At 44.0% G+C, this 20,327-nt stretch overlaps 1 protein-coding gene across 1 annotated transcript in view; it reads left to right on the top strand.

Annotated features, from left to right (window-relative positions):
* spred1 (sprouty related EVH1 domain containing 1) overlaps positions 1-19,876 on the top strand; it is a 28,670-nt gene extending 8,794 nt beyond the window's left edge. The window contains exons 2-6 of the mRNA XM_058614988.1: positions 4,946-5,198; positions 9,017-9,185; positions 12,919-12,965; positions 18,051-18,206; positions 18,383-19,876. Of these exons, the coding sequence (XP_058470971.1) occupies positions 4,946-5,198; positions 9,017-9,185; positions 12,919-12,965; positions 18,051-18,206; positions 18,383-19,081 (1,324 nt within the window). The 3' untranslated portion in view covers positions 19,082-19,876. The remainder of the gene's footprint in view (positions 1-4,945; positions 5,199-9,016; positions 9,186-12,918; positions 12,966-18,050; positions 18,207-18,382) is intronic.
* The last annotated feature ends 451 nt before the right edge of the window (positions 19,877-20,327 follow it).

The raw sequence follows: 20,327 nt of genomic DNA, 5'->3' as shown, positions 1-20,327 counted from the left end.
GGCCTGCCTGGTGTGTGTGTGTGTGTTCAGCCCCTCATCAGTGCTTCATACAAATTATTTCAAGAGTGAAGCTGAATTCAAATTCATAGAATGTTTTCTTGGTTGGTCTTTGCTTTCACTGTATATAGGGTTTGAAATAAGTAGGATTTGAAATCCTAAGATTACTGTTATTGTGTTTATTATTTTTGTTTTAATGCCTCAAAAGCCCATAGACATAAACATTAAGGCAATATTAAAATGTTGACTGTCACCATATTAAAATGTTGACTGTCACCTTGGTCTCTACTCTGTTCCTCTGTTCCCATCCACCACAACTCCCCCCCACAGACCCCCCCCCCCCCCCCCCAGACTTGCAACCCTCCCCGTTTTTCTCTTCTGCGTTTAGTCGGAAATGAAGCCAGTCATCCAGCAGAATAACTTTGAATAATTTGGAATAGGGGGCTCCGTTCTCTCTATGTGTCCCCCCTCTGTCCCTCTTCACTCCACTGTTCACAGGCCCAGGCCAGCTGATCTGCTTCCGCTCTCAATTGTGTGTCCAGTCGACTGTGTGCTCCCAGCAAGGGGCGTGGAGTCCAGCCTTTGTCTCCACCATCCCACTCTGAACTGATTTTGTGTGTGTGCGGGCGCTTGTGGTTTGCTGAAGGTTGTACTCAAATATCTTTGTGGACCAATGAGAAATAAGAATTTCTTTATACGATAAAGAAGAAAAGTAGAAGGAATCTTTTTAGTCTCCCTTGTAAAGGTTTTGTTTCTTAATCACACTTGTTTGTTGTTGGTTGGGTTTTAGTTAGTTGTAGATTTGAATTACTTACAAGAAAATATAATTTTTTTTTTGCGGGAGTATCCCCTACTCCTGAAACTAGGTTGGCATGGTAATTTTAAACTAGATAAAAAAAATGCACGTATACACAGTCCACTTCCTTTCTGCACCCCGCCCCCCTCTCTGAGAGTGTCATGGTTGCTGGCATGTGTGTGATGGTGGGTCTGAAGGGTCAGGCCCTGGTCATTGTGCCCTGGTCATGGCTGAGCGACACCACCGCCTGCCTTCTGTTCACCCCAGGGACCCCTGCCTGACTGACAGCCCCTCCTGCAGTCATCACCCGCATCCTTTATTGGGGGGCCATATAGGGGTGCAACAGCAACAGTATTTTCCTCTTTTATTGTCTGTTATCCTACCAAAAAATGAATTTTCCTGCTTTGGTAGGAGCTTTCTTATAAACCCAAGCACTACTTCTGTGGAACTGTTATAAGTTGTAACAAGAAAGACTGTTGCTTGGAGGTTGCAAGGGGGAAGTAAGTCGTGGTTATGTTTTTCTGTCGGTTTCCCACAATTGGTTGCTGTTGTCGAAGCTCAGGGCAGTGTGTGAAAAGAGAACTGACGCATCTGATATGAATACATTTTGGCTGATTAGAGAAGCTGTACAAACTAAAGATAGATTCTGCATCTGATATTGTCCAGCCTTACTTCTTATTTTATACTTATAAGACTTGAGATGAGTATACTTGTTTTGTTGCATAAGAATCATAAAATGTTGATTATGATGATTGTTTCCACAGGAAAAGCGCTGATAGAGATCAGAGAGTATGTGGCTTTCCACCCTGACTAACAATACTTACTGAAATTATGGCCAGATTGGCGGGGTGTGCACTTTTTACAGGTGGTATTGAGCAAGATGCCACCAAGTTAAAGTTTGACTGGAAACATGGATGGGGTATATTTATTATTGAGAACTAATGGAAGGTTCAGAAAGAATGAAAATGTTCAGGGTTTAAATCTGCAATGATATTTTTTTTTTGCATCTATGTACATATATGAACTTATACCACTTGTTTTAACTTAATTTGAATCTGTTTTACTCTCTACCAATTAATGAGCAAACACTTTAATTACCAACTGCTGCATCTTGTTCAAAGGCTCGTCCTACACCTGTGTGTGCGCGTGTGCGCATGCATGCGTGAGAAAGTATACGGATGAAAAGGCTGAAGTGTAACTGAACTCTAGAAAATCATTTTGTGCTTGGTTTAAATGCAAAAAAAGGTTTCTTTGTTCTTTTTCTTTCTGTTGGTTTATTTGCAATACCTATATTTCTCATGCTCATCATTCCTTTGAGGGAACTTTGGTCAACTGTTACTAGATGCCAGGATATCAGGGCTTTCACATGAAAAAAATTGCTCAAGATTTTATGCTCACTGACTCTTAGATTAATTACTAACTGATAACTTGGACACTGAGGTTGGTTAAGGGCGTGGATGGCAGTAGAGCAAAGGTTGGCCTCATCGAGTAGGCCAATATTTAGTGAGGAGAGCCATCAAGGAGGAGGAAGTCACTATTTTTTCCATTGGAGCACTTGATAGCTATGTACTAATATTACATGTTGTTGACATTCCTCTCCCCCAAATCACTGTGTCAAATGAGTACACTGCCAGATATGTAATTGAATTGTACAAAGCATTTTAGGCACTGTGATGTCATCTTCATGGGTCAACGCACAGAGCAAGACATCTGGCAGTCACCTTCTTCACTTACTGTGCCTGTTTATTTCAGCTCTCGGATCTTACTTGGCGTTTAATATGTTACCAGGAGTTTGTGCAAAATGCTGCCCTCAGCATACCCTGACCTTTGTCATTTCCGGTGGACCATTGCAGTCTGTGTTATCTAATCAGGGAAACATCTGACTCTTTGAAGGGACAGAGAGAAGAGGAGGAGATGTAATGGGAGAGAAAAGTAACAAGGAACAGTTGAAGTTGAACTATTTTCCGCTTTAATTGGGTATCCATACAAGTTGCAACCATTTCACGGAAGCAAATTCTACACAATAGTGTGTTCAATGTTTTGACATTTTCCACCTTTTAGATGTTTTACATCTGGATTATGACACACCCAATCCAAATGCACGTATCCGTGTTTTCACACAGGTTGTGAATGTACTGGTTGTCGTGGGGAGCACAGCATGTGGCCAATGTGCAGGCAGAAAAAGAAAGTTGTTTGAAGTGTAACTTAGGTTAATTTCCATAGCTGCAATGTATATACCTTCATAAACACTGTCTGTAAACACAGAAGCTAACCAATTTTCATTTAAAGACACACATGCATGGTATTGGTAGAAACTAGCTGTGCTACTATTCACAGACAAGCCAATTAAGTATGTTTGGAAATAGTGAAATGATGTAGACGGGAGTGGAAAGAGTCATGTGTACTGTAGCCCGTGTCATGTTATGTTTAGTTTGAAACTACCTGCTTTAGGGTAAAGTTTGAAAATCAGCTGTCACCAGAGCCTGAACTTGGCCACATGGTCAGTCACCCTCTGGTTGAGGCTAAACATACACTATGGCTTGAGACTTTTAAAACTGTATCAAAAAGCCACTAAAAACACTGGAAGTTACATTTAATTCACTTTAGACTCACAATTTTGTTGCAGAGTTTAGCTTTGCATGTCGCACAGATTTTTTTCCATTGACTGTGTTTGTGTTTAATCCCTCTTAGTGAAGATTGAATGACTTTATTCCTCCCCCAGCTCAGTTAAAGAAATGAGAATAGAATAAAATAAAATACAATATAGTAAAAAAATTACAAAACTCTAAATGTATGTACATTTCTGCACAAAAGACTTAGGTATGTGGCTTCTTAGGCCACAAACGTTCACGGAGTTAAACTCATACATGTGAGGTAATGCTCAAGCATGTCTTAAATAAACCTGGCGTAATGGACTGTTTTCACAGCAGCCATATTTGACATGAAATTGTAGGACATGTGTTATCACTGACCTTAATTAGGTTTCCACAAGTGTGAGGGGAGGTCACACTAAACACTTGAAAAACCTAGAAGTATTGAACTGTTCGGTACACATGATAGACTGGTAGTTGCACAGTTTCTGTACATTTGCATGTCCCACTTTGCAAAAAGTCACAGCAGAAAAACATATAGAACATGAGAAGATCAGACAAAAAGGAAAAGCATATACATTACATATATTATGGTTTTGTTTAAGGTGGAGATGGCTGAAGGTGCATGCATGAGCACAGCTAGAGCATAAACTGCTGTTGTTTTGGTACTGTGTTGGTCTACACACTAAGGATAGTAGAGGGACAGTTGTGGGTCCACTGGCCCACCTGTAGGTTTGGGTCATACTTTCCAAATTTCATGTCTCCTTTTCATTTCCACATGTGCTTATATGCCCACGGTGCCGTTCGTACTAAACCAGCGTCCGTGTCAGTCTGGCGTTTCATGCATGCTCAATCTCAATAGCAATTTTTCACCAGAAATGTGTATTTACTTGTATTCTGAGAGTCTTAACTTGCACATGTATGGGTACCAGCGGACCTCCTTGCATAATCTCATGTCCATGGTTACTGTCTTCTTCATTGTCTCTTTTGACCTCAACAAGAGCGTTCTGCCAACTGAACTGGAAAGTGTTGTGCTACAGGGAGTGGACCAACTCTCCGGACAGGTGGGCGTGGAAAGTATGACCCGGCCCTTAGGCTGGGATTGCTCCCAGTGCTGCAGATGCAGCACATGTTTGTGTTAGAGAGGCTGAAGGTGCTGAGCGAAACAATGCACTTTACACAACTCTACAATGAAACAATGGCAGAAAACACTGTGTATCATTTATCACTTGATGGGAGGGAAAAAAAATCTTGGTTTGAAATAAACAAACTCCACGACAATTTAAATTGCAAGCAGGGCCCTACATTTTTAGGAATCAATGTTATTTTGCACAGGCTACATACTGCATACTCGAGTCCAAGTTGTTTCTGCTGCAATGCAACTGAATAATGTTGGTTGATATTTGAAGTAGATGATGTAGTTCTAAGGACACGTTTGTGGTACAGGTGATGTGTTGTGAGAAGGAAAAATATTAGATACTGGCTGTTTATCAGTAATAGCTGCATGTTACTTTTTACTGTGTCGTCCTACTCCTCATCCTCTTCCCTTCCTTCTTCACAGTGACAATTATGCACGTGTGAGAGCAGTGGTCATGACTCGGGACGACTCCAGTGGTGGGTGGCTTCCCCTGGGGGGCGGAGGCCTTAGCTGTGTCACCGTCTATAAGGTGAGCCGGGCGGAGGACAGCAACAGCACCCACAGTGGAGGCAGCGGAGGAAGCAACAACAATCTTAGCCCCTGTAGCCCCAGTCCTAGTCCCAGTCCCACCACTGTGGAGTTCCACATCAAGGGCGAGAGGCTCAAAGACAAATTGGTAAGGGGACTGCTAATTCATACATTGTACATTTATATTGTAATATACTGTTCAGTATATGTAACTAAATGACTGTATGTGTTTTTAATTATCTTATTTTGTTGTTCTGCCTCTTTTCTATACTTCCTGGTGCACAAAGCAGACAGGGTTGCATTCTCTAGGATGAAATCATCAAGAGCCCCCCCCCCATATGTCTCAGACTCCCCTCTTTCTCAATCTCGCTCACACATTTACACGCACACAGGAAGTGGTTGTTTGGCTTTCCTCCATGGCGCAGGTGTCTGAAAATAGGAGCAAACTGCGTGATTCTGTGATGCATGATGACATCATCAGGGAGAAGGGCAGATTACTCAGGAGAGGAGAATGTGGGATGAGGGATGTGGGAAACACACAAAGAGCCTGAAAGGGACCTTAAGAATGGAATTGAGGCTGGTAAAATAACTCAAATTTTCCACAATTACACAAATATTTGTATCTTTTTAATAATCAATTTCTCTTGATGTGTAAATTAGGCCAGAAATTGCAGTTTTGCTTTCACTCTAAAAACTATAATTCACGTGTACTGCATGTTTTGATTTAGTGCTGTACAAATAAAATTCAATCTTAAACTGTAGATATCAAAATGAATTTTAAATGGCTTGTAAATCAGCTGCAGTTTTGTAAAGATGACAAGCAGAGAAAGATTTGGAGCACTACTGACTTAAAATACGCGATACCATGTTTAATCAACGTTTTGGCGACCTGGATAACTTCAAGCTTAAACTGCATGGTCACTCCATTTCTTTACAATCAAGGTGAAGTTTCGATATGTCAAATATTGTGTTTCGGTTCTAACCCGTATGGTTTATGCTGATATATGATTCTGTAAAACTCTTGACCTACTTATCGCACACTCTGTGTTGTTGATGTAAAACGATCCAGAAGATGCACCGGGATAATCCTGGTCTTCGGTAATCAGAGTATAAATGTGTGTGTGCGCGCGTTCATGCGCATGCTTGTTTTACAGTAGGGAGTCTAAATCCGTTTTCATCTTCTTTGACTGAACACATTTTATGTGTGTTTTGTTTTTATAGTGTGCTTGTGTTTTTTGCGTCGCCATCCAAGCATGTGTGTGGCACAGGAAAGGGGTGTGACGGGAATGCTCTTGTTCAGACAGGGTATAGACATGGCTCAGAGACCCCGGCAACTGTTCTGGGTTGTGGTAAATCACCCCTATCATTGCTGCAGTCTACCCCCAGCCACCACAACAAACACCCAGCCATCTGTAGGTCTGTTAGGATGCCACCCAGTGCCAGGGTGTTGGCGTCAACCACGGCGCTACCAGGAGTCTGAGTGCATCAGGAGAGGCCAAATGATGAGTCTAAGAAAACAACAGCAACAGACAACAATTACATAAGAACAGTGTAGCCACACAACACATGGCAGTATCTCTTTTTTTCCCTAATAGTATTAAAATTGTAATAAGGGAACAACTCCTAAATGTGAGAAAGGCTGTTTGGTTTGAGCCATTAATGTGTCAAACAAACAAACAAACAAATAAAATATATTTATTTTCTGTTATTTTGAAAGGATATAGTTTCAGTGTTGTAATTCAGCCAGAAAAGACATGTCCTACACCTGAGGGAAAACCTGTGCTGTTGAAATACAGATTAGAGATGCAGCTGTTTTGAAACCGAAAAGGAGACTGGGGTAGTGGTAGTGGTGGTTGGGGGTAATAAAAGGAGCAGGGAAAAGAGGTGGAGGGAGATAGACGGGAGACGGAAGAAGAGAAGTGGAGGGGATCTGTCTATATGCGCAGTGATGCGGCACAGAGTGTACTGGTGATGACTCAGCTGGCTCTCCTTATAGCTACCAATCACTCTCCTCCTAGCCCCCTCCCTTGTCTCATTTCTCTCTTTCAATTTCGCTCTCTCTGTTCCTTTGACTCTTAAAAACTACGGATCTAATTAGTTAATGATTACTTACTGTACCGGCTCTTGGATTATGACAAATCTCTGGCTAAGCTCTTTGCCACTCCTCCGCCAGTCATTCATGTCATTTATAGTCGGTGGCTCATTCTGATTGATACAGCTGTGAATGTGATGTGTAGACCATGCTTAGTCTTAACAAGGCCCACTGGTTACAGTTGTTTATTTCTACTGGTCAAAGTCACCTTTGCTTGCAAAACGGGCTTCATTGGCTTGAAGTCTTGAGTGAGGGAAAATGTTATGCTGCAATTTTACAATATACATCAGGACAGGACATTCAGATGAAATATAGAGCATATGTTTATATAACAAAATATATATATGAGATAGTGTTTAGTTTCTTCCACCTTGTGTCTTGTATACTCGTTTATCCCCCACAATGTCGCTCTCACGCTAGCTCTTCACTACTCCCTGCACGTCTCACCTCTGTCTGTGTCTGTCCCTCTCCTCCTCTAACATCTCCTGCCTCTGTTGTTTCTGCCTCTCTGTTTCTGTCAGCGTGGCTCCTCCCTCTCTTTTCTCTGAGCACAGTGTGGAATGTGGTGTTAAGTATCGTCCTTCCATGCAACTGTGATACTTCCTCCTCTGTCGGCCTCGCTGCATGCTCACCTTACCTGCTCCGGCTCCATTCAGTCTCGCCTCGACAATCAGTCCAGAGGCACCAAACACCCCCCCACCCTCCTCTTCATCACCCCATCCCACCCCTTGAACTCCATGCCACACCATATTCCTCACATCTATTCCTCTCTTCATCCACTTCCTCTGGGTAAGCCCGCAAGCTTAACCCTCACTCTTCATTCACGGGGAAGCATGAATCTCACGGTGACATGAGAAAAGACGAGGGTGAGGCTCATCCTCTCCACATACAGAAAAGTGTACAATCATATCAAAGATTGCAGAAGACAGCGTTCACTCAGACATCTAGAGTGAAATATATACCAGTGCACTCCTGCTCTGACACACGTGTATCACATATCCTCCACCTCTGGTACAGCTGCCACGTATCAGCGTCTTTAACGTGTGCTTCCAGACACATTGTCCACATCCAGGGGGGGAGCCTTGCCATCTGCTTTCAGCCACCGAGTATTGGTTTGCGACCGCTCTCCTCCGACGGCGCGCGGTGTAGCGCTTGGATCATTGAGCTTTTCGTCGCACCGACCTTGCACAGATCAACATGTACACGCTCGCTCACACATTCACACCCCATTAAGCCACCTCTCGTCTACCTCAGTAAAAAACCTCAAAGACTGTAATGGCTGTCTCTCATTTCATTTAATCTGCCTAGAGGAAGGCCGTGAGGTGGCCCAGTAGCCCTGATTAATAATAGGCTTTGGAAACACAGTCTCTCCGCCACACACTCGGGCTGCCTGGCTCCAAAACATACTCAGTCTCCCTTTTGCTTGCCACCACTGCTCTCCAACTTTATCATTAACTGTAATGAAAACCCCACCATTTAGAATGTGTTTTACAAATTATCCAAAAAGTATGTGAAATTACTGGGCTTATAGGATTTTTCCTCGTTTTGTTCCAGATGCAGGCCTCTCCTGATTCTCTTTCTCTCCCCTTTTTTTCTCGTACTGATGTTGTGGCGGAATGATAGAATGTGACACATTTAAACAACTCAGGGTGAAGAATAAGGTGATGGATTTACATCTGTGTTCGTCCAGCCTTTCAAATGTACAGTTTCCATTTCTGCATGTGCAAGTATAGCTCGACCACTTGAAACTGCAGCTTTCATTCTCGAGCACTGTCTGGATTTGGAAAGAAAGTATAAATAATGTAGTTTTTTTTTCTGCGATCCCGTCTTCAATTTCATCCAGCACTAATGTGTGCCCTGTGTGTGTTTTTCAGGTGGTCCTGGAGTGTGTGCTACAAAAAGGCATCGTATACAACAAGGTCAATCCCATCTTTCATCACTGGAGAATCAACGATAAAAAGTTTGGACTGACCTTCCAGAGCCCCGCCGACGCCCGTGCTTTTGACCGGGGCATTCGCCGAGCCATTGAGGACATCAACCAAGGTTTGTGTTGTTGATCCTGTTGTTGTTGAGCAGATAACAAAGTCAGCAGGAACTCGGCGGAACTCCTCTTAATCAAATATCAGGCAACCAGCATCTGCTGCTGTTTCCATATCAAAAAAAAAATCAGAGGAGCCCACAGATTTTTGTTTCACTACCCTCACCCATTTTCACCCTCATCTATCAACAAGACACCGGCTTTGTTTGGTGAGAAGAGGTTGCACTTTACTATGCATGCTGGCAGCCGTCCAACGCGTGTAAAATAATACGGGTGTATGTGTACGAATGTTGTATGCATTCTACTGCTGGTTGTCTACAGCCTGTTTTCCCTCCCTGTCTGTCTCTCGCTTGTAATGGCTGACCTAGCATCTGTTCTTGGTCAGATGTATAGTGTTGATTAGAGTTGATGACTCCCCCCCCACCACCACCACCACCACCACCACTGTTACCTGCTCAGTAGCCCAAGCGTGACCCCTCCTGCTTTATCTTATCAGTGCCAGCTGCTCTGATAAAACCTCCATTTCCTGTAGAGACTGGCAGGGCAGGGCTTTGCACAGGTAGTGGGTGATCTAGAACAGAAAGGGGTGGCTTTTAAGAAAGCAAGGGCAGAAGTTGAGAACATAGAATGGATGGCAACTTGAGATGAGGGTAAAGCTTTAGACGGAAGAAACTTGACCAGGTTGGGCTTTTGTGTAGCTCAGACTCAGAAGTAAACTTGAGGACAGGCTTGTCTGCTCTCAAACTGGTTGGTCCAGCTTTGTATTATGTGGCATTTTTTATACTAAATGTTTAAGCCAAACTAGAGGTTACACTTAGCCAAAGTTGAGTCTCTGATTTAAGTTTGGTCCTGATAAGCATTTTTTTCAGTACAGTGCCAGAGAAGGTTGCAAAGTCATCCAATTAGCAGGAGAATTGCCAGTTCAGCAATCTGCGCGGGGAGCTATAATCTCTGTTACTCTCCAGACCTAGGAACCCTGGGGAGCATAAAGAAGGTACAGCAGAACATATCATAAAGGCTTATCACTGCTGGGTGTTAGTTGCTCCTCGGCTGCAACCTATTATCTGAGGTTTGAACTTCCTGGGCGCAGGTCCACACTTAGTCTAGGTAAAAGGTGGCTATTTGTGAAGCCAGCTGGATAGTTGCTGGGCTGGTTGTGTCACATTAACATGGAGAACTTGAAACATAATGGATTACTATTCATTTAATACTTGATTTATATATCAGATGACGGAAACGGTGTGAAAACAGTTTTACATAAGATGCCATAAAAATGCTCTGTTTCCAAATGTAGATCATGGATTTATTTAGATTTGTTAGACGATATAAGATATCTGAAGATGTAAACGACTGACAAACTAATCAGTAATACAAATGAAATGTTGTTGCAGCCCTCATTCACATAGCTGATCAGTGTGAAAAGAAAACACCCTTCACCTACACCCACAGGCTGTTTTTCTCTTTTTCTGGAAGTAAGGCTTCAGCTCTTTCCTGTGAATGCCAGTTACAGCAGCAGATGATGATGATGATGATGATGATGATGATGAGTTTTGTCTCCTTAGTGCCTGCACTGCTCTATCCCTCCCTGTTCCTTAAACCTGCTGTCCTCTCCTCTCCTCCCTCTGTTGTCCTCTCTCCTGGCATCCTCTGTATTCTGCCAGTGTTGTGTAATGCCACTCTCTTCAGCACAGGCAGGTTCTTCTGTATTCCTGTTGCATCGCGCTGCTGCTGCTGGACTGCTGCGTGAATGTGCGTGGGGAGGGGAGAGGCGGCGAGAGAGAGAGAGGGAGAGGGAGAGAGAATATGTTTTGCCTATGTGTATGTGTGCGCACGTGTGTGTATCACTCTTGCAGTCCTCTGTTGCCATGGCAACGTCGGGCACATGGCTCAGGCAGCTTCGCGGGCCCCAGCACTGCCAGAGTCGTGCTGCAAGAAGCTCCTTTCTCTCTGTAGTGGAGCAATGCAGACACAAAACACTCACACGGACACATGCATACGCTCACACTCATCCATGTGATTCCGAGATAGACAACCATACTGATGGACAGACTGTCAAAACACAAGTCCAGCGAAGTCTCCCATCTTCTCTGTGGCAGAGACGGCATTGCCATGTGTTGCTGTAATGCTCCTCCCTGACTGCAGACAAGCTCACTGATGTCTCATTGCTTTAAACCGACCCTCAGTGATGTTACTTATTAAGAACCTCTTCGTGCCCAAGGTACAAACACTTTCCCATTTTCCTTTCATCTAAGTGGAAATGGCTTGGTCCCTTTTTTGTTCAACATTGCCCCAACTGTTGTTTCCTTACCAGCACAGGGTTTTTTCTAGATAAAAAGACTTTGAAGGCAACATTGATAGCAAAGGATGACGAGGAAGGGGGGGGGGGGTCTCACCAGTTCTGTGATTGAAATGGGAAATAATTGTTTCTATTTGTATTTGTATTTACCTTAAAGGTGAGAGAGTAAGATTAAATAGCAAAGAACACAATATTTTAATGTCAATGGATGGCCTTCCTTAATAAAAATGTACATTAATGAATGACTGCAGATCATGTGCAGTACAACAGGGCTAAAAACAATATGAACATGGCAATCAGAGATGGCAGGCTTCACCCCGTTCACGCAACAAGCCTCCGTCGGCCAAAAGGTTCAAAATTCTTGGGCAACGTACATAAACATGTGCCTGGTGTGTGTGTCTATTACAAATTCTAACACGTCGGCTTCTGTTGTTGCTCATATTGCAAGCAAATGCGGAAGCACAGACAGAGCCGCCAAAAAACAATATTTCACTCCCACTCTGTGGGGTGAAGTAACAATGCATTGATGTTGAGGTTTTCAATGTATTGAGTCCTTGGACCCACAGGTGCTAATTTGTACAAATCAGCTCTCAGCATAGCATCTAATGCCCTAAGAGGGCATGTTGCTCGGTTTAGAAAAAACGACATGTTCGACATTTAAAAGAGGGTTCAACAAAACAGCATTTTTTTGATTCAAACAAATAATAATACCAGTAACATTAGTGTCTCTCCTCGGGTTACACCGGTTTAATTCCCTGTGACAATGAAAAGCTGTAACACGGTCAGTCTGATACCTGAAACATAAGTCCCTGTCTACTGCGTCAGCAGATCAGATGTTATGGATGGAAAAAAAAAAAAAAAAAAGTCCTGTTGCATTTCTGGTATGCATATTTTATTAACTTCTGTGTGTCCCACTGACACAAGGCCACTTTCATTTCCCCAATATACTTCGTAAGAGGAAGGCAGAAGTCTTTGCCTTTTGTGGCCTGATGAGCAGTGTTGTAAATCTTTTGGCTAAAACATGCGTTGCATAGGAGACGTCTTCATTAACAGTGGAATAGTTGTGATAATTATGGTATACATGCATTAAATGTAGCTTAGAGGCTCACAAATGGCAACGTCTTATTGGTTGTGTCGTGTTTTTGCACAAGAAAGTGACCGTAATTTAGATTCTGGTGACCCAAAAAAATGTTTTATTCATCAAATACATGTAGTTAATCAGTGGTTGGGTGTATGTGATTATATACTGGTTTTGTATCGTACAAAAAATCTCCATGTTAGTAATATCATTGGTGAAATGTGAGGGCGATACGTATGTTGTGCGGTGTTCGTATTGCACTTTTCCAAGCTTTTAGTCGCATATTCAATTCTAACAATACGTATATTGTTTTAAGGTCATGCATTAAACTCTCTTTTTGCCTGTGGCTTCCTCTCTCTTCCAGGATGTCGACCGTTTGGTGAAGGCGATACTCCAGAGGACGGACTACCGGTGAGTGAGATCAAAGTAGAGAGGTTTTAGAATGGCAAAAATATGTGTTGTGTCCAAGTACATGTTTACATTGTATATACAGTAAAGTTATATTAATACATCAGCTCTCCCTCACTATGAAATAGGAGACAAGTCCTTGCTAGAACCTGGTCTGTCCTTAGCCAGGCCTTGCTGCCTTTTTTTTTTTAAAGGTTGTTTTTAGAGATTTGCAGATGTTAAACTCGAGCTAGCCAGACCCAGAGGTGAAGTTGGGTGTTGGCCAGCGGATGTGCTCGAGCAAGCTTAGCTGTCTTTCTATTAATCTAACTTGGTGGTTGTCACTCTTGTAACAATGGATTGTGATGTAATAGCTTTTTGCCCGAGGAGCTGGTTGTTCAAATGCAGCTTGTGAAAACGCTCATGAATTTAAATGTTCTTTCCTCAGGAGTTGAGTCTTCTTTTGTCGACTGCTTTAGAACGGTTAAGCCTGATATACGCTCAGTGGCGTGACACTTTGTAATGTGTGGTGAGCCAGCAGGTATATAGTCCAAGTCTACACACCCATGTTCATTTGTTTTAGATATCAGGCCAGTCACAGGAACTTCCTCTGTTCTACTTCTGATTGCTAAGTAGGTGAAAAGACATGTTCACAGGGAGGGAGGGCCGCTCTTGTCAATGCACACATAAACTGAGCGACAAGGAACTCGGGAATGTTTGTGTTGTAATTCAGTTAATCGGAATGTGCAACTTTCTATTCTAATTAATAACTGTTACAACATCAGAGACACATTTGTTCAACTCTGGCCATTATTCACACCAAACGTCAAGAACTCACTCTGTTGTATTTCTTGTTTCACTAAACACTCATGAAAAATGCCTCACCAGTTTGACGAGCTGCTCTCATGATCTCATTTTTGACATCACAGTGCACCTCTTGTGGCTTAGTTTTGAGCTATGAGTTCACTGCATTTGCCAGAGACTTGTCATTATCCCCCTATGACTTGTCTGGTGTCTGACGTGGTGCGATGTGGAGTACAAATGTGGCGAAGGAGGGAAGAGCAGGTGTCTACGGCCTGTATTCCTGCCTCGAGACGCCCTCTTCCTCTGGCAAAGTTCCTCTTTAAGGAATCAGCCTCAACATACAGGAAATCCAATTGCACCACTGTTGCTAGGCAGCGGGGGTGGGGTGAAGGTGTGTGTGTTTGGGGGGGGGGGGGGTCGGGGTGTTCACCGAGTGAGCCACCGGGGGTGTCACCATGGTGATTTGGCATCCGAATGTTGCGGTCTGAGACCTGGGCTACAGAGAATGAGAAGTTAACCAGTGGCAAGTGCTGCAGCCAGAGAACTAGCGAATGCCACCACACAAGTTGTGACGTTTGCTGTACGGCTTCATGTTCCAAAATAAATTCACACGGCTGGTAGACACACACACACACACACAGGTTCACACAGCTTCCTTTTGAGGACTCTGCTTCCATTAGTTTGGACAGCCTAACCAAAGCTTTATCCCTAACCTTAACTTAACCACGTTTCAAATTGTAGCTCTAAACGTAACCAGTTCCTCAGAAAGGAGGTTCTGCTTTATTAGGACCAGGTTTTCCTCTCCATGAGGACTACTGGCCCTGACAAGGTCAGTGTATAATGCCAGAAAAGGCCCGAAAGAGGTAACAAATACACACTAACTTGGGTACATTATGTATGATAGCCTTGCTTTGGCAGTGTCCAGCACCAGTTTTTGGATGCACTTGACAAACGAACCACATTCCTCTCCTCATTCAGAGACAGACCCCACAACACACTGTATGCATATGCCATTTTTACCCATTAAAAAAAGAAAAGATGGTTGCGCAACAACATCCTTCTCAGCTGTGATGACCCACTGCCAGCAATTATGCCGTACCACCACAGTCCTTCCGCTAGTACAAAGACGAATGCCTTTTTTGTTTGTTTTTTTTCCTCCATTTTAATGCCACAGGAAAACATCCGTTTCTAATTTAGCTCTGGCAGGAAGTTTCGTCTTATCAGTTCAGGACAGACGTTTTGTTGGCCACTCGACTTTTACAGCGTCATTCCTAGAACAGAAGACCGACTCTGGTTTGGTGTGGTGTGGTTGTGACTCAGAAGGGTCAGGGTCAGTCCATGTGCCGAAGTGTCCCTAGGGCAACACACGGAACCTCAGTGTATTGTAGTGCATTTTGACTCATGAATTAGAAAAACACCATACAAAGTAAGACCTTTTACCATTTACTGGTCTTCATGAAGCATCTTCTACCAGCTAAAGAGGAAGGAATAGGTTTGTGTTATGGGAAATCCTCCCAATAGCTTTGTGGTGAGTAGTTTCACACTGAATAAATCTACAACCTGGAACCAGTTTTGCATTCAGTCTCCTGCAAAACCACCAACTGTAGTAATTACAGTTACGTTTTCAACTGAATAAACAAACATGCATTCATGGGCGACTGTTAGCTTTGCTAGTAGGTGGATTTTGTGGCTAACCATGTCACATTGTGGTAGAACAACAAGGAAGAACTAGAAGTGGGCAGGATATATATCGTCTAAGATAATATCATGATTGTTGTTTTAAAGATATGCAAATAGTATTTAAATGACTTTGCGGGAAAAAAAAACCTCACTGCTAAACAGGTTAGCCGCGCCTGTGATTACGCTTATAAGGAGAAAGCATGGAGACACAGGCCCCTGAGATTCACCTTGTTTCTACACTGTAGCTCAGTTATAAGTTAAAGGGGGGGAATTATTTTGAATGCCCAAGTTTAAGGAGAATGAGTTGTTTTCCTGAAACAGAAAACAGAAGTGAGGAATATGAGGAAGTGAGGAAACGCTCGGACCTCCATATCACTCGGTGAGATGCAGAGTGATTCCATTACTCTCAAGGATGCTTAATGTAGGAAACGGCCTGTAAATCGGCTAAACTAATTTGTGTTTATGTCACCAAGACCCAGAGATAAGCATCTCCTTTTAATTTGACTTGTTTGAGTGTGAGAAATGCACATTTCCACAGATGCAAACTTAGTTTTTTTCCAGTATGTGGCCTCAGCCTTCCCTGGCCCGCGCCCCTGTCCCTTTTGAGACTGGAAGTGCATGGATCCCCTGGTATTGGTGTGGAGCCAGGTTGCCCCTGGCTCCACACCACCTCCACCCCCCCCCCTCCATCCCTTCCATCCCCTCGTCTCCTCTCCTCCCTCACCCAGCCACATCTCCAGGGTCAGATCAGCTCCAGATTGGCCCCCACGCATGCCTTTGAATGCTGGGGCTTAGGCAAGCGCTTTAAAAGGAAGCCCAAGTCTGTTTCCCATTTCACCCCCCCCCCCCCACCTCTCCACCCCTAGCTCCTTTCTCTCTTTCTCTCACATACACACACAGCTGTCATCTGGCTTTTTAAGTTCTGTGCTGCATTTCTCCAGCTGGAGCTGGTTTATGACATTCCCTCTGCAGACTCTTTGGCCTCTCGCTCTCTCTCTCTTTCTCTCTCTCCCTCTCCCTCTCACACACGCACACAACACAGTCATTTTTTCCTGTTCTGTTCTTTCTCTTCTCTCCCTCCACTGTCTCCTGTTCCTCACATTCCCCTGCAGATGCTGTCGATGTGTGTTACACCACTTGGTATGTTTGGAGGCAAAGAGGGAGCAAAGACACACACACACACACACACCATGTGTTAGCAGTCTGGAGAGGAGGGGGCAAGTGGAGGAGAGAGAGAGAGAGAGAGAGAGGGAAAAAAAGAAAAGAGAGAAGGAGGGAGAGGGGGAAAAAAAAGAAGTCAAAGGAAGCATCTCTTAGCAACCACAGGACAGTAATTACTGTAGCAGCAGCTGGGAGCAAACCAGATTTCCGCTGTGCGTTAAAGCACTGGCGTGGGCTACTTTACACACGGCACTGACTAGCCAGAGCCAGCAGCCTCCTCCACATGCAGAGCAGAGCAGAGAGAGGGTGGGAGAAGGAGAGGAGAGGACGACTAACCCTGCCTCCATGAGGTTGGGGTGAGTGTGGGAAAACGAGGGACAGCTAGCCAGTGTTTATGAAGCATCTGAATCCTGTGATCACACATGTGAAGATGCCCGTCCATGATTGTGCAGACTTAACCTTGAAGATTAGTGTTTTGTAATATATTTGGCCAAACACATTTTCAGATGGTCCTAAATCTTCCTACTTTCACGTCGTCCTCGTCAGTGCCGTAATGTTTGGCGCGTGAGCGAGCGGATGGAGGTCGAGGAGATTGATATGCCGGAATAACGCCGGACAATAAATATCATCGCACGGCTTTTGATGTCATAACTGACTATCCTCTCCCATCTCTCATCACCTCTACACACATGAATCATGCAGTAGCTGTTTTTGTTTGGTTGCCAGGAGCACTGCAGTATTGGATTATTGGAACTATTGTATTGTTTCACATCTTTTGGATACATAGATGTTTTTTGCTATAGCGTTCCCAAGATTTTTTTTTTTTGAGACATATCAGTCTTGTCAACTATGATCTTCCCTACTGTAATTATGCGATAGTTTGGTGTGACATGGGAGGAATGTGAGCTCACATGTGCGTCTCCATTTCTCACATTTTTCCCAGCACATACTTTCCAGCACTATTTTTTGGGGCCCTGTGTTTGTAGGTTTTTTCGTCAGTTAAAATGTTTGTAGGAACACATGCAAGGCTGATGGGAACTCTGAGTTCTTAACAGAAGGGCCTTGAGTCATCGCCACACAGCAGTCGTTTGTCCAAGTGTGGATGTGGGATGCCCCCTGGTGGTGGAGAGTGGAACGCACGCAGCCTACACACCTTTAGTCCAAACTGAACAGTTTGACCAATAGTGCTGGTAATAGTAGCAGACAATGCTGACCCTGCCTGTCACAGAAGTTAAGGTCTTCCACAAAGTTTTAATTTTTATAAAGTCATAAGATATAAATGACAAAAAGCCACAGTTTAACAGGGAAAATATTCCTTTTAAATGTATATAAAAGGCCTTTTGTTGCTTTCCTGTGGTCATTTAATCTTATTTTTCAGGACGTATGACGACGACACGTATTTGCTGTACACATGTGCTCCCACAAACTGATTTCTTTCTTTCTTCTTCTTCTGTATGGCTCCAGGTGTGTGACGAACCTCCCTCCATCTGTACGCCGATGAAAGAACCGTTCTCCCCCCTGAACAACGTCGTCTCCACCGAGCCATTCCGGGGCTGCTACGTCCGCGCACAGCCCTTCGACGAGTTCCCCTCCAGCAACCGCCGCTATCTGCCTCCACAGGTCAGCCCGTCCTCCAGATAACTAGTCGCATTTCCAGAATTTGAACCATGTTATCTGTGGCTGTGTGTTGGACACTGAAAAACTGGGATATGTCAATATTCATGCGTTTCAAATCATCTATAGGGTGTCACAACGCTTTTTTGGTATCCAGCTGATTGATTTCTCTTCTTTTGAAGGTCTCCTTTAAGTCAACCCGTCATGTCAGCTTTCACATGGACGAAGAGGAGATCGTTCGCATCAACCCTCGCAAGGACGTGCTCATCCGCGGCTATGAGGACTACCGCCATCCTGTCATGTGGAAACAGGAGGCGGACCGCGAGGACCTGGACTTCCCCACCACCTTCCACAAACTGGACAGTAAGAAGTGCGAGTACCTCTTCCCGGACGGCCCCGGTGGGGACTCCCACTCTGGCCACGGTATGGGAATAGGAACAGGTATGGGGCTGGGTTTGGGCAAGGACACAGCCATCAAGACTCAGCCCTCGCCCCTGCTCAAGTCCAAGAAGGGGCGGCGGCGGCGAGAGGACGGCGAGCGCTCGCGCTGCATTTACTGTCGGGAGATGTTCAACCACGAAGACAACTGGCGGGGGCAGTGCCAGGACGCCCCCGACCCAATCAAGCAGTGCATCTACAAAGTCAGCTGCATGCTGTGCGCAGAGAGCATGCTGTACCACTGCATGTCTGACTCCGAGGGCGACTTTTCAGACCCTTGCTCATGTGACACGTCTGACGAGCAGTTCTGTCTACGCTGGCTGGCCCTGGTGGCGCTCTCCTTCATCGCGCCCTGCATGTGCTGCTACCTGCCCCTGCGCGCCTGCCACCATTGTGGCGAGGCCTGCCGCTGCTGCGGGGGCAAGCACAAAGCCGCGGGGTGACCCGTCACCAGGCTCTGGGACACCCTCAAAGCTATAGCTAACACAGGAAGTGGATAAAAGCGGAAAATTAAAAAAGCCGACATCCTTTTTTCATTCCCCTCTCAGACGGGGTGATGTGTTGTTGATCCCCAGCTCTGAGGGCTTTTGGAGATTTCAGTTTGTGTTTGTCGTACGACAAGCAGCAGTGGAGGACAAACCATATGCTTTGTGGGGGGGCTCTGAGCATCAAGCTACGTTCAGGAGCTTCACCTGAGGAGACGGGGGGAATCGTCAAGACTAATAGACTTGGAGATGTTACTTAACACACCTGTACACATACACACATTCATTGACAGAGCCAGGCCACAAACGTCAGAACTCTACTTCAAGTAAAGTGTAACTTTATGAAGGAAAAACGTCTTTTGTACAGAGAGCAGCAACATATTGACAAAAAAAAGAAAAGAAAAAGAAAACAAAAGCTATTCTGCATTCACAAAAATACTTGCTGTTTGAGTATGCTAAAAGGGATACGTTCTTGCTTTTTGTGTGAATTTGCAGTTGGGTAACAGTGGCCTTTCCTTCACAGCTTAAGCATTTTCTGACAGTATAATTACTAGATGGAGAAAAGTGCAACAGAAATGGTATTTTTCCCCCTCAAAGTTACCCTCTCAATTTGTTGGGAGGGGGTGGGGGGGGGGGTACTTTAGCCACCATATTTAGTGTAATTTTAACATTAGAGGGATGCTGCTGTGGTGGATGTATGGCAAATATGATTTCCTTGTTTTCTTTTCCATGACATGTTGTAAAAAAAAATAAGCTTGTTTCTAGACGTTCAGCTGGCACAGCTTTTGACATTCATAACAAGGTGTTACGACGGTTACCTTGCCTTCCAGAGGTGATTTCAAACATCTGATTGCATTCCAAAATGAAGGGGTCGATTCCACCATTACAACGGAGAATGGTAAAGACTTTACCATGCTTAGTTCCCCGAAATATTTGTTTCCACAAGAAAAAAAACCCAAAACAATATTAGATCATCTTGAACCATTCAAATTACAATGGACAATTTCATTCACTCCAGTAAAATCTTGCTTTTAGTCCATTTATTTACTATTGTAGTGAAATTGTTGTTTTGTTTCCACATTTTTTTTTTTTTTTTCCTGCTCATTTTATAATTATTATTTTTTTGAAACAAAGGCTGAAATGTTGCTCAACCAGCAAGTTTTGTTTTGGTGAGTACAGGGGGTTATGGTGCTCCTTGGTTAAA

Source organism: Solea solea, chromosome 18, assembly GCF_958295425.1.
Source record: "Solea solea chromosome 18, fSolSol10.1, whole genome shotgun sequence".
In the NCBI taxonomy this organism is placed as follows: Eukaryota; Metazoa; Chordata; class Actinopteri; order Pleuronectiformes; family Soleidae; genus Solea; species Solea solea.
The sequence above is the reverse complement of the archived record's forward strand: the minus strand, read 5'-3'. Positions and strand labels throughout refer to the sequence as shown.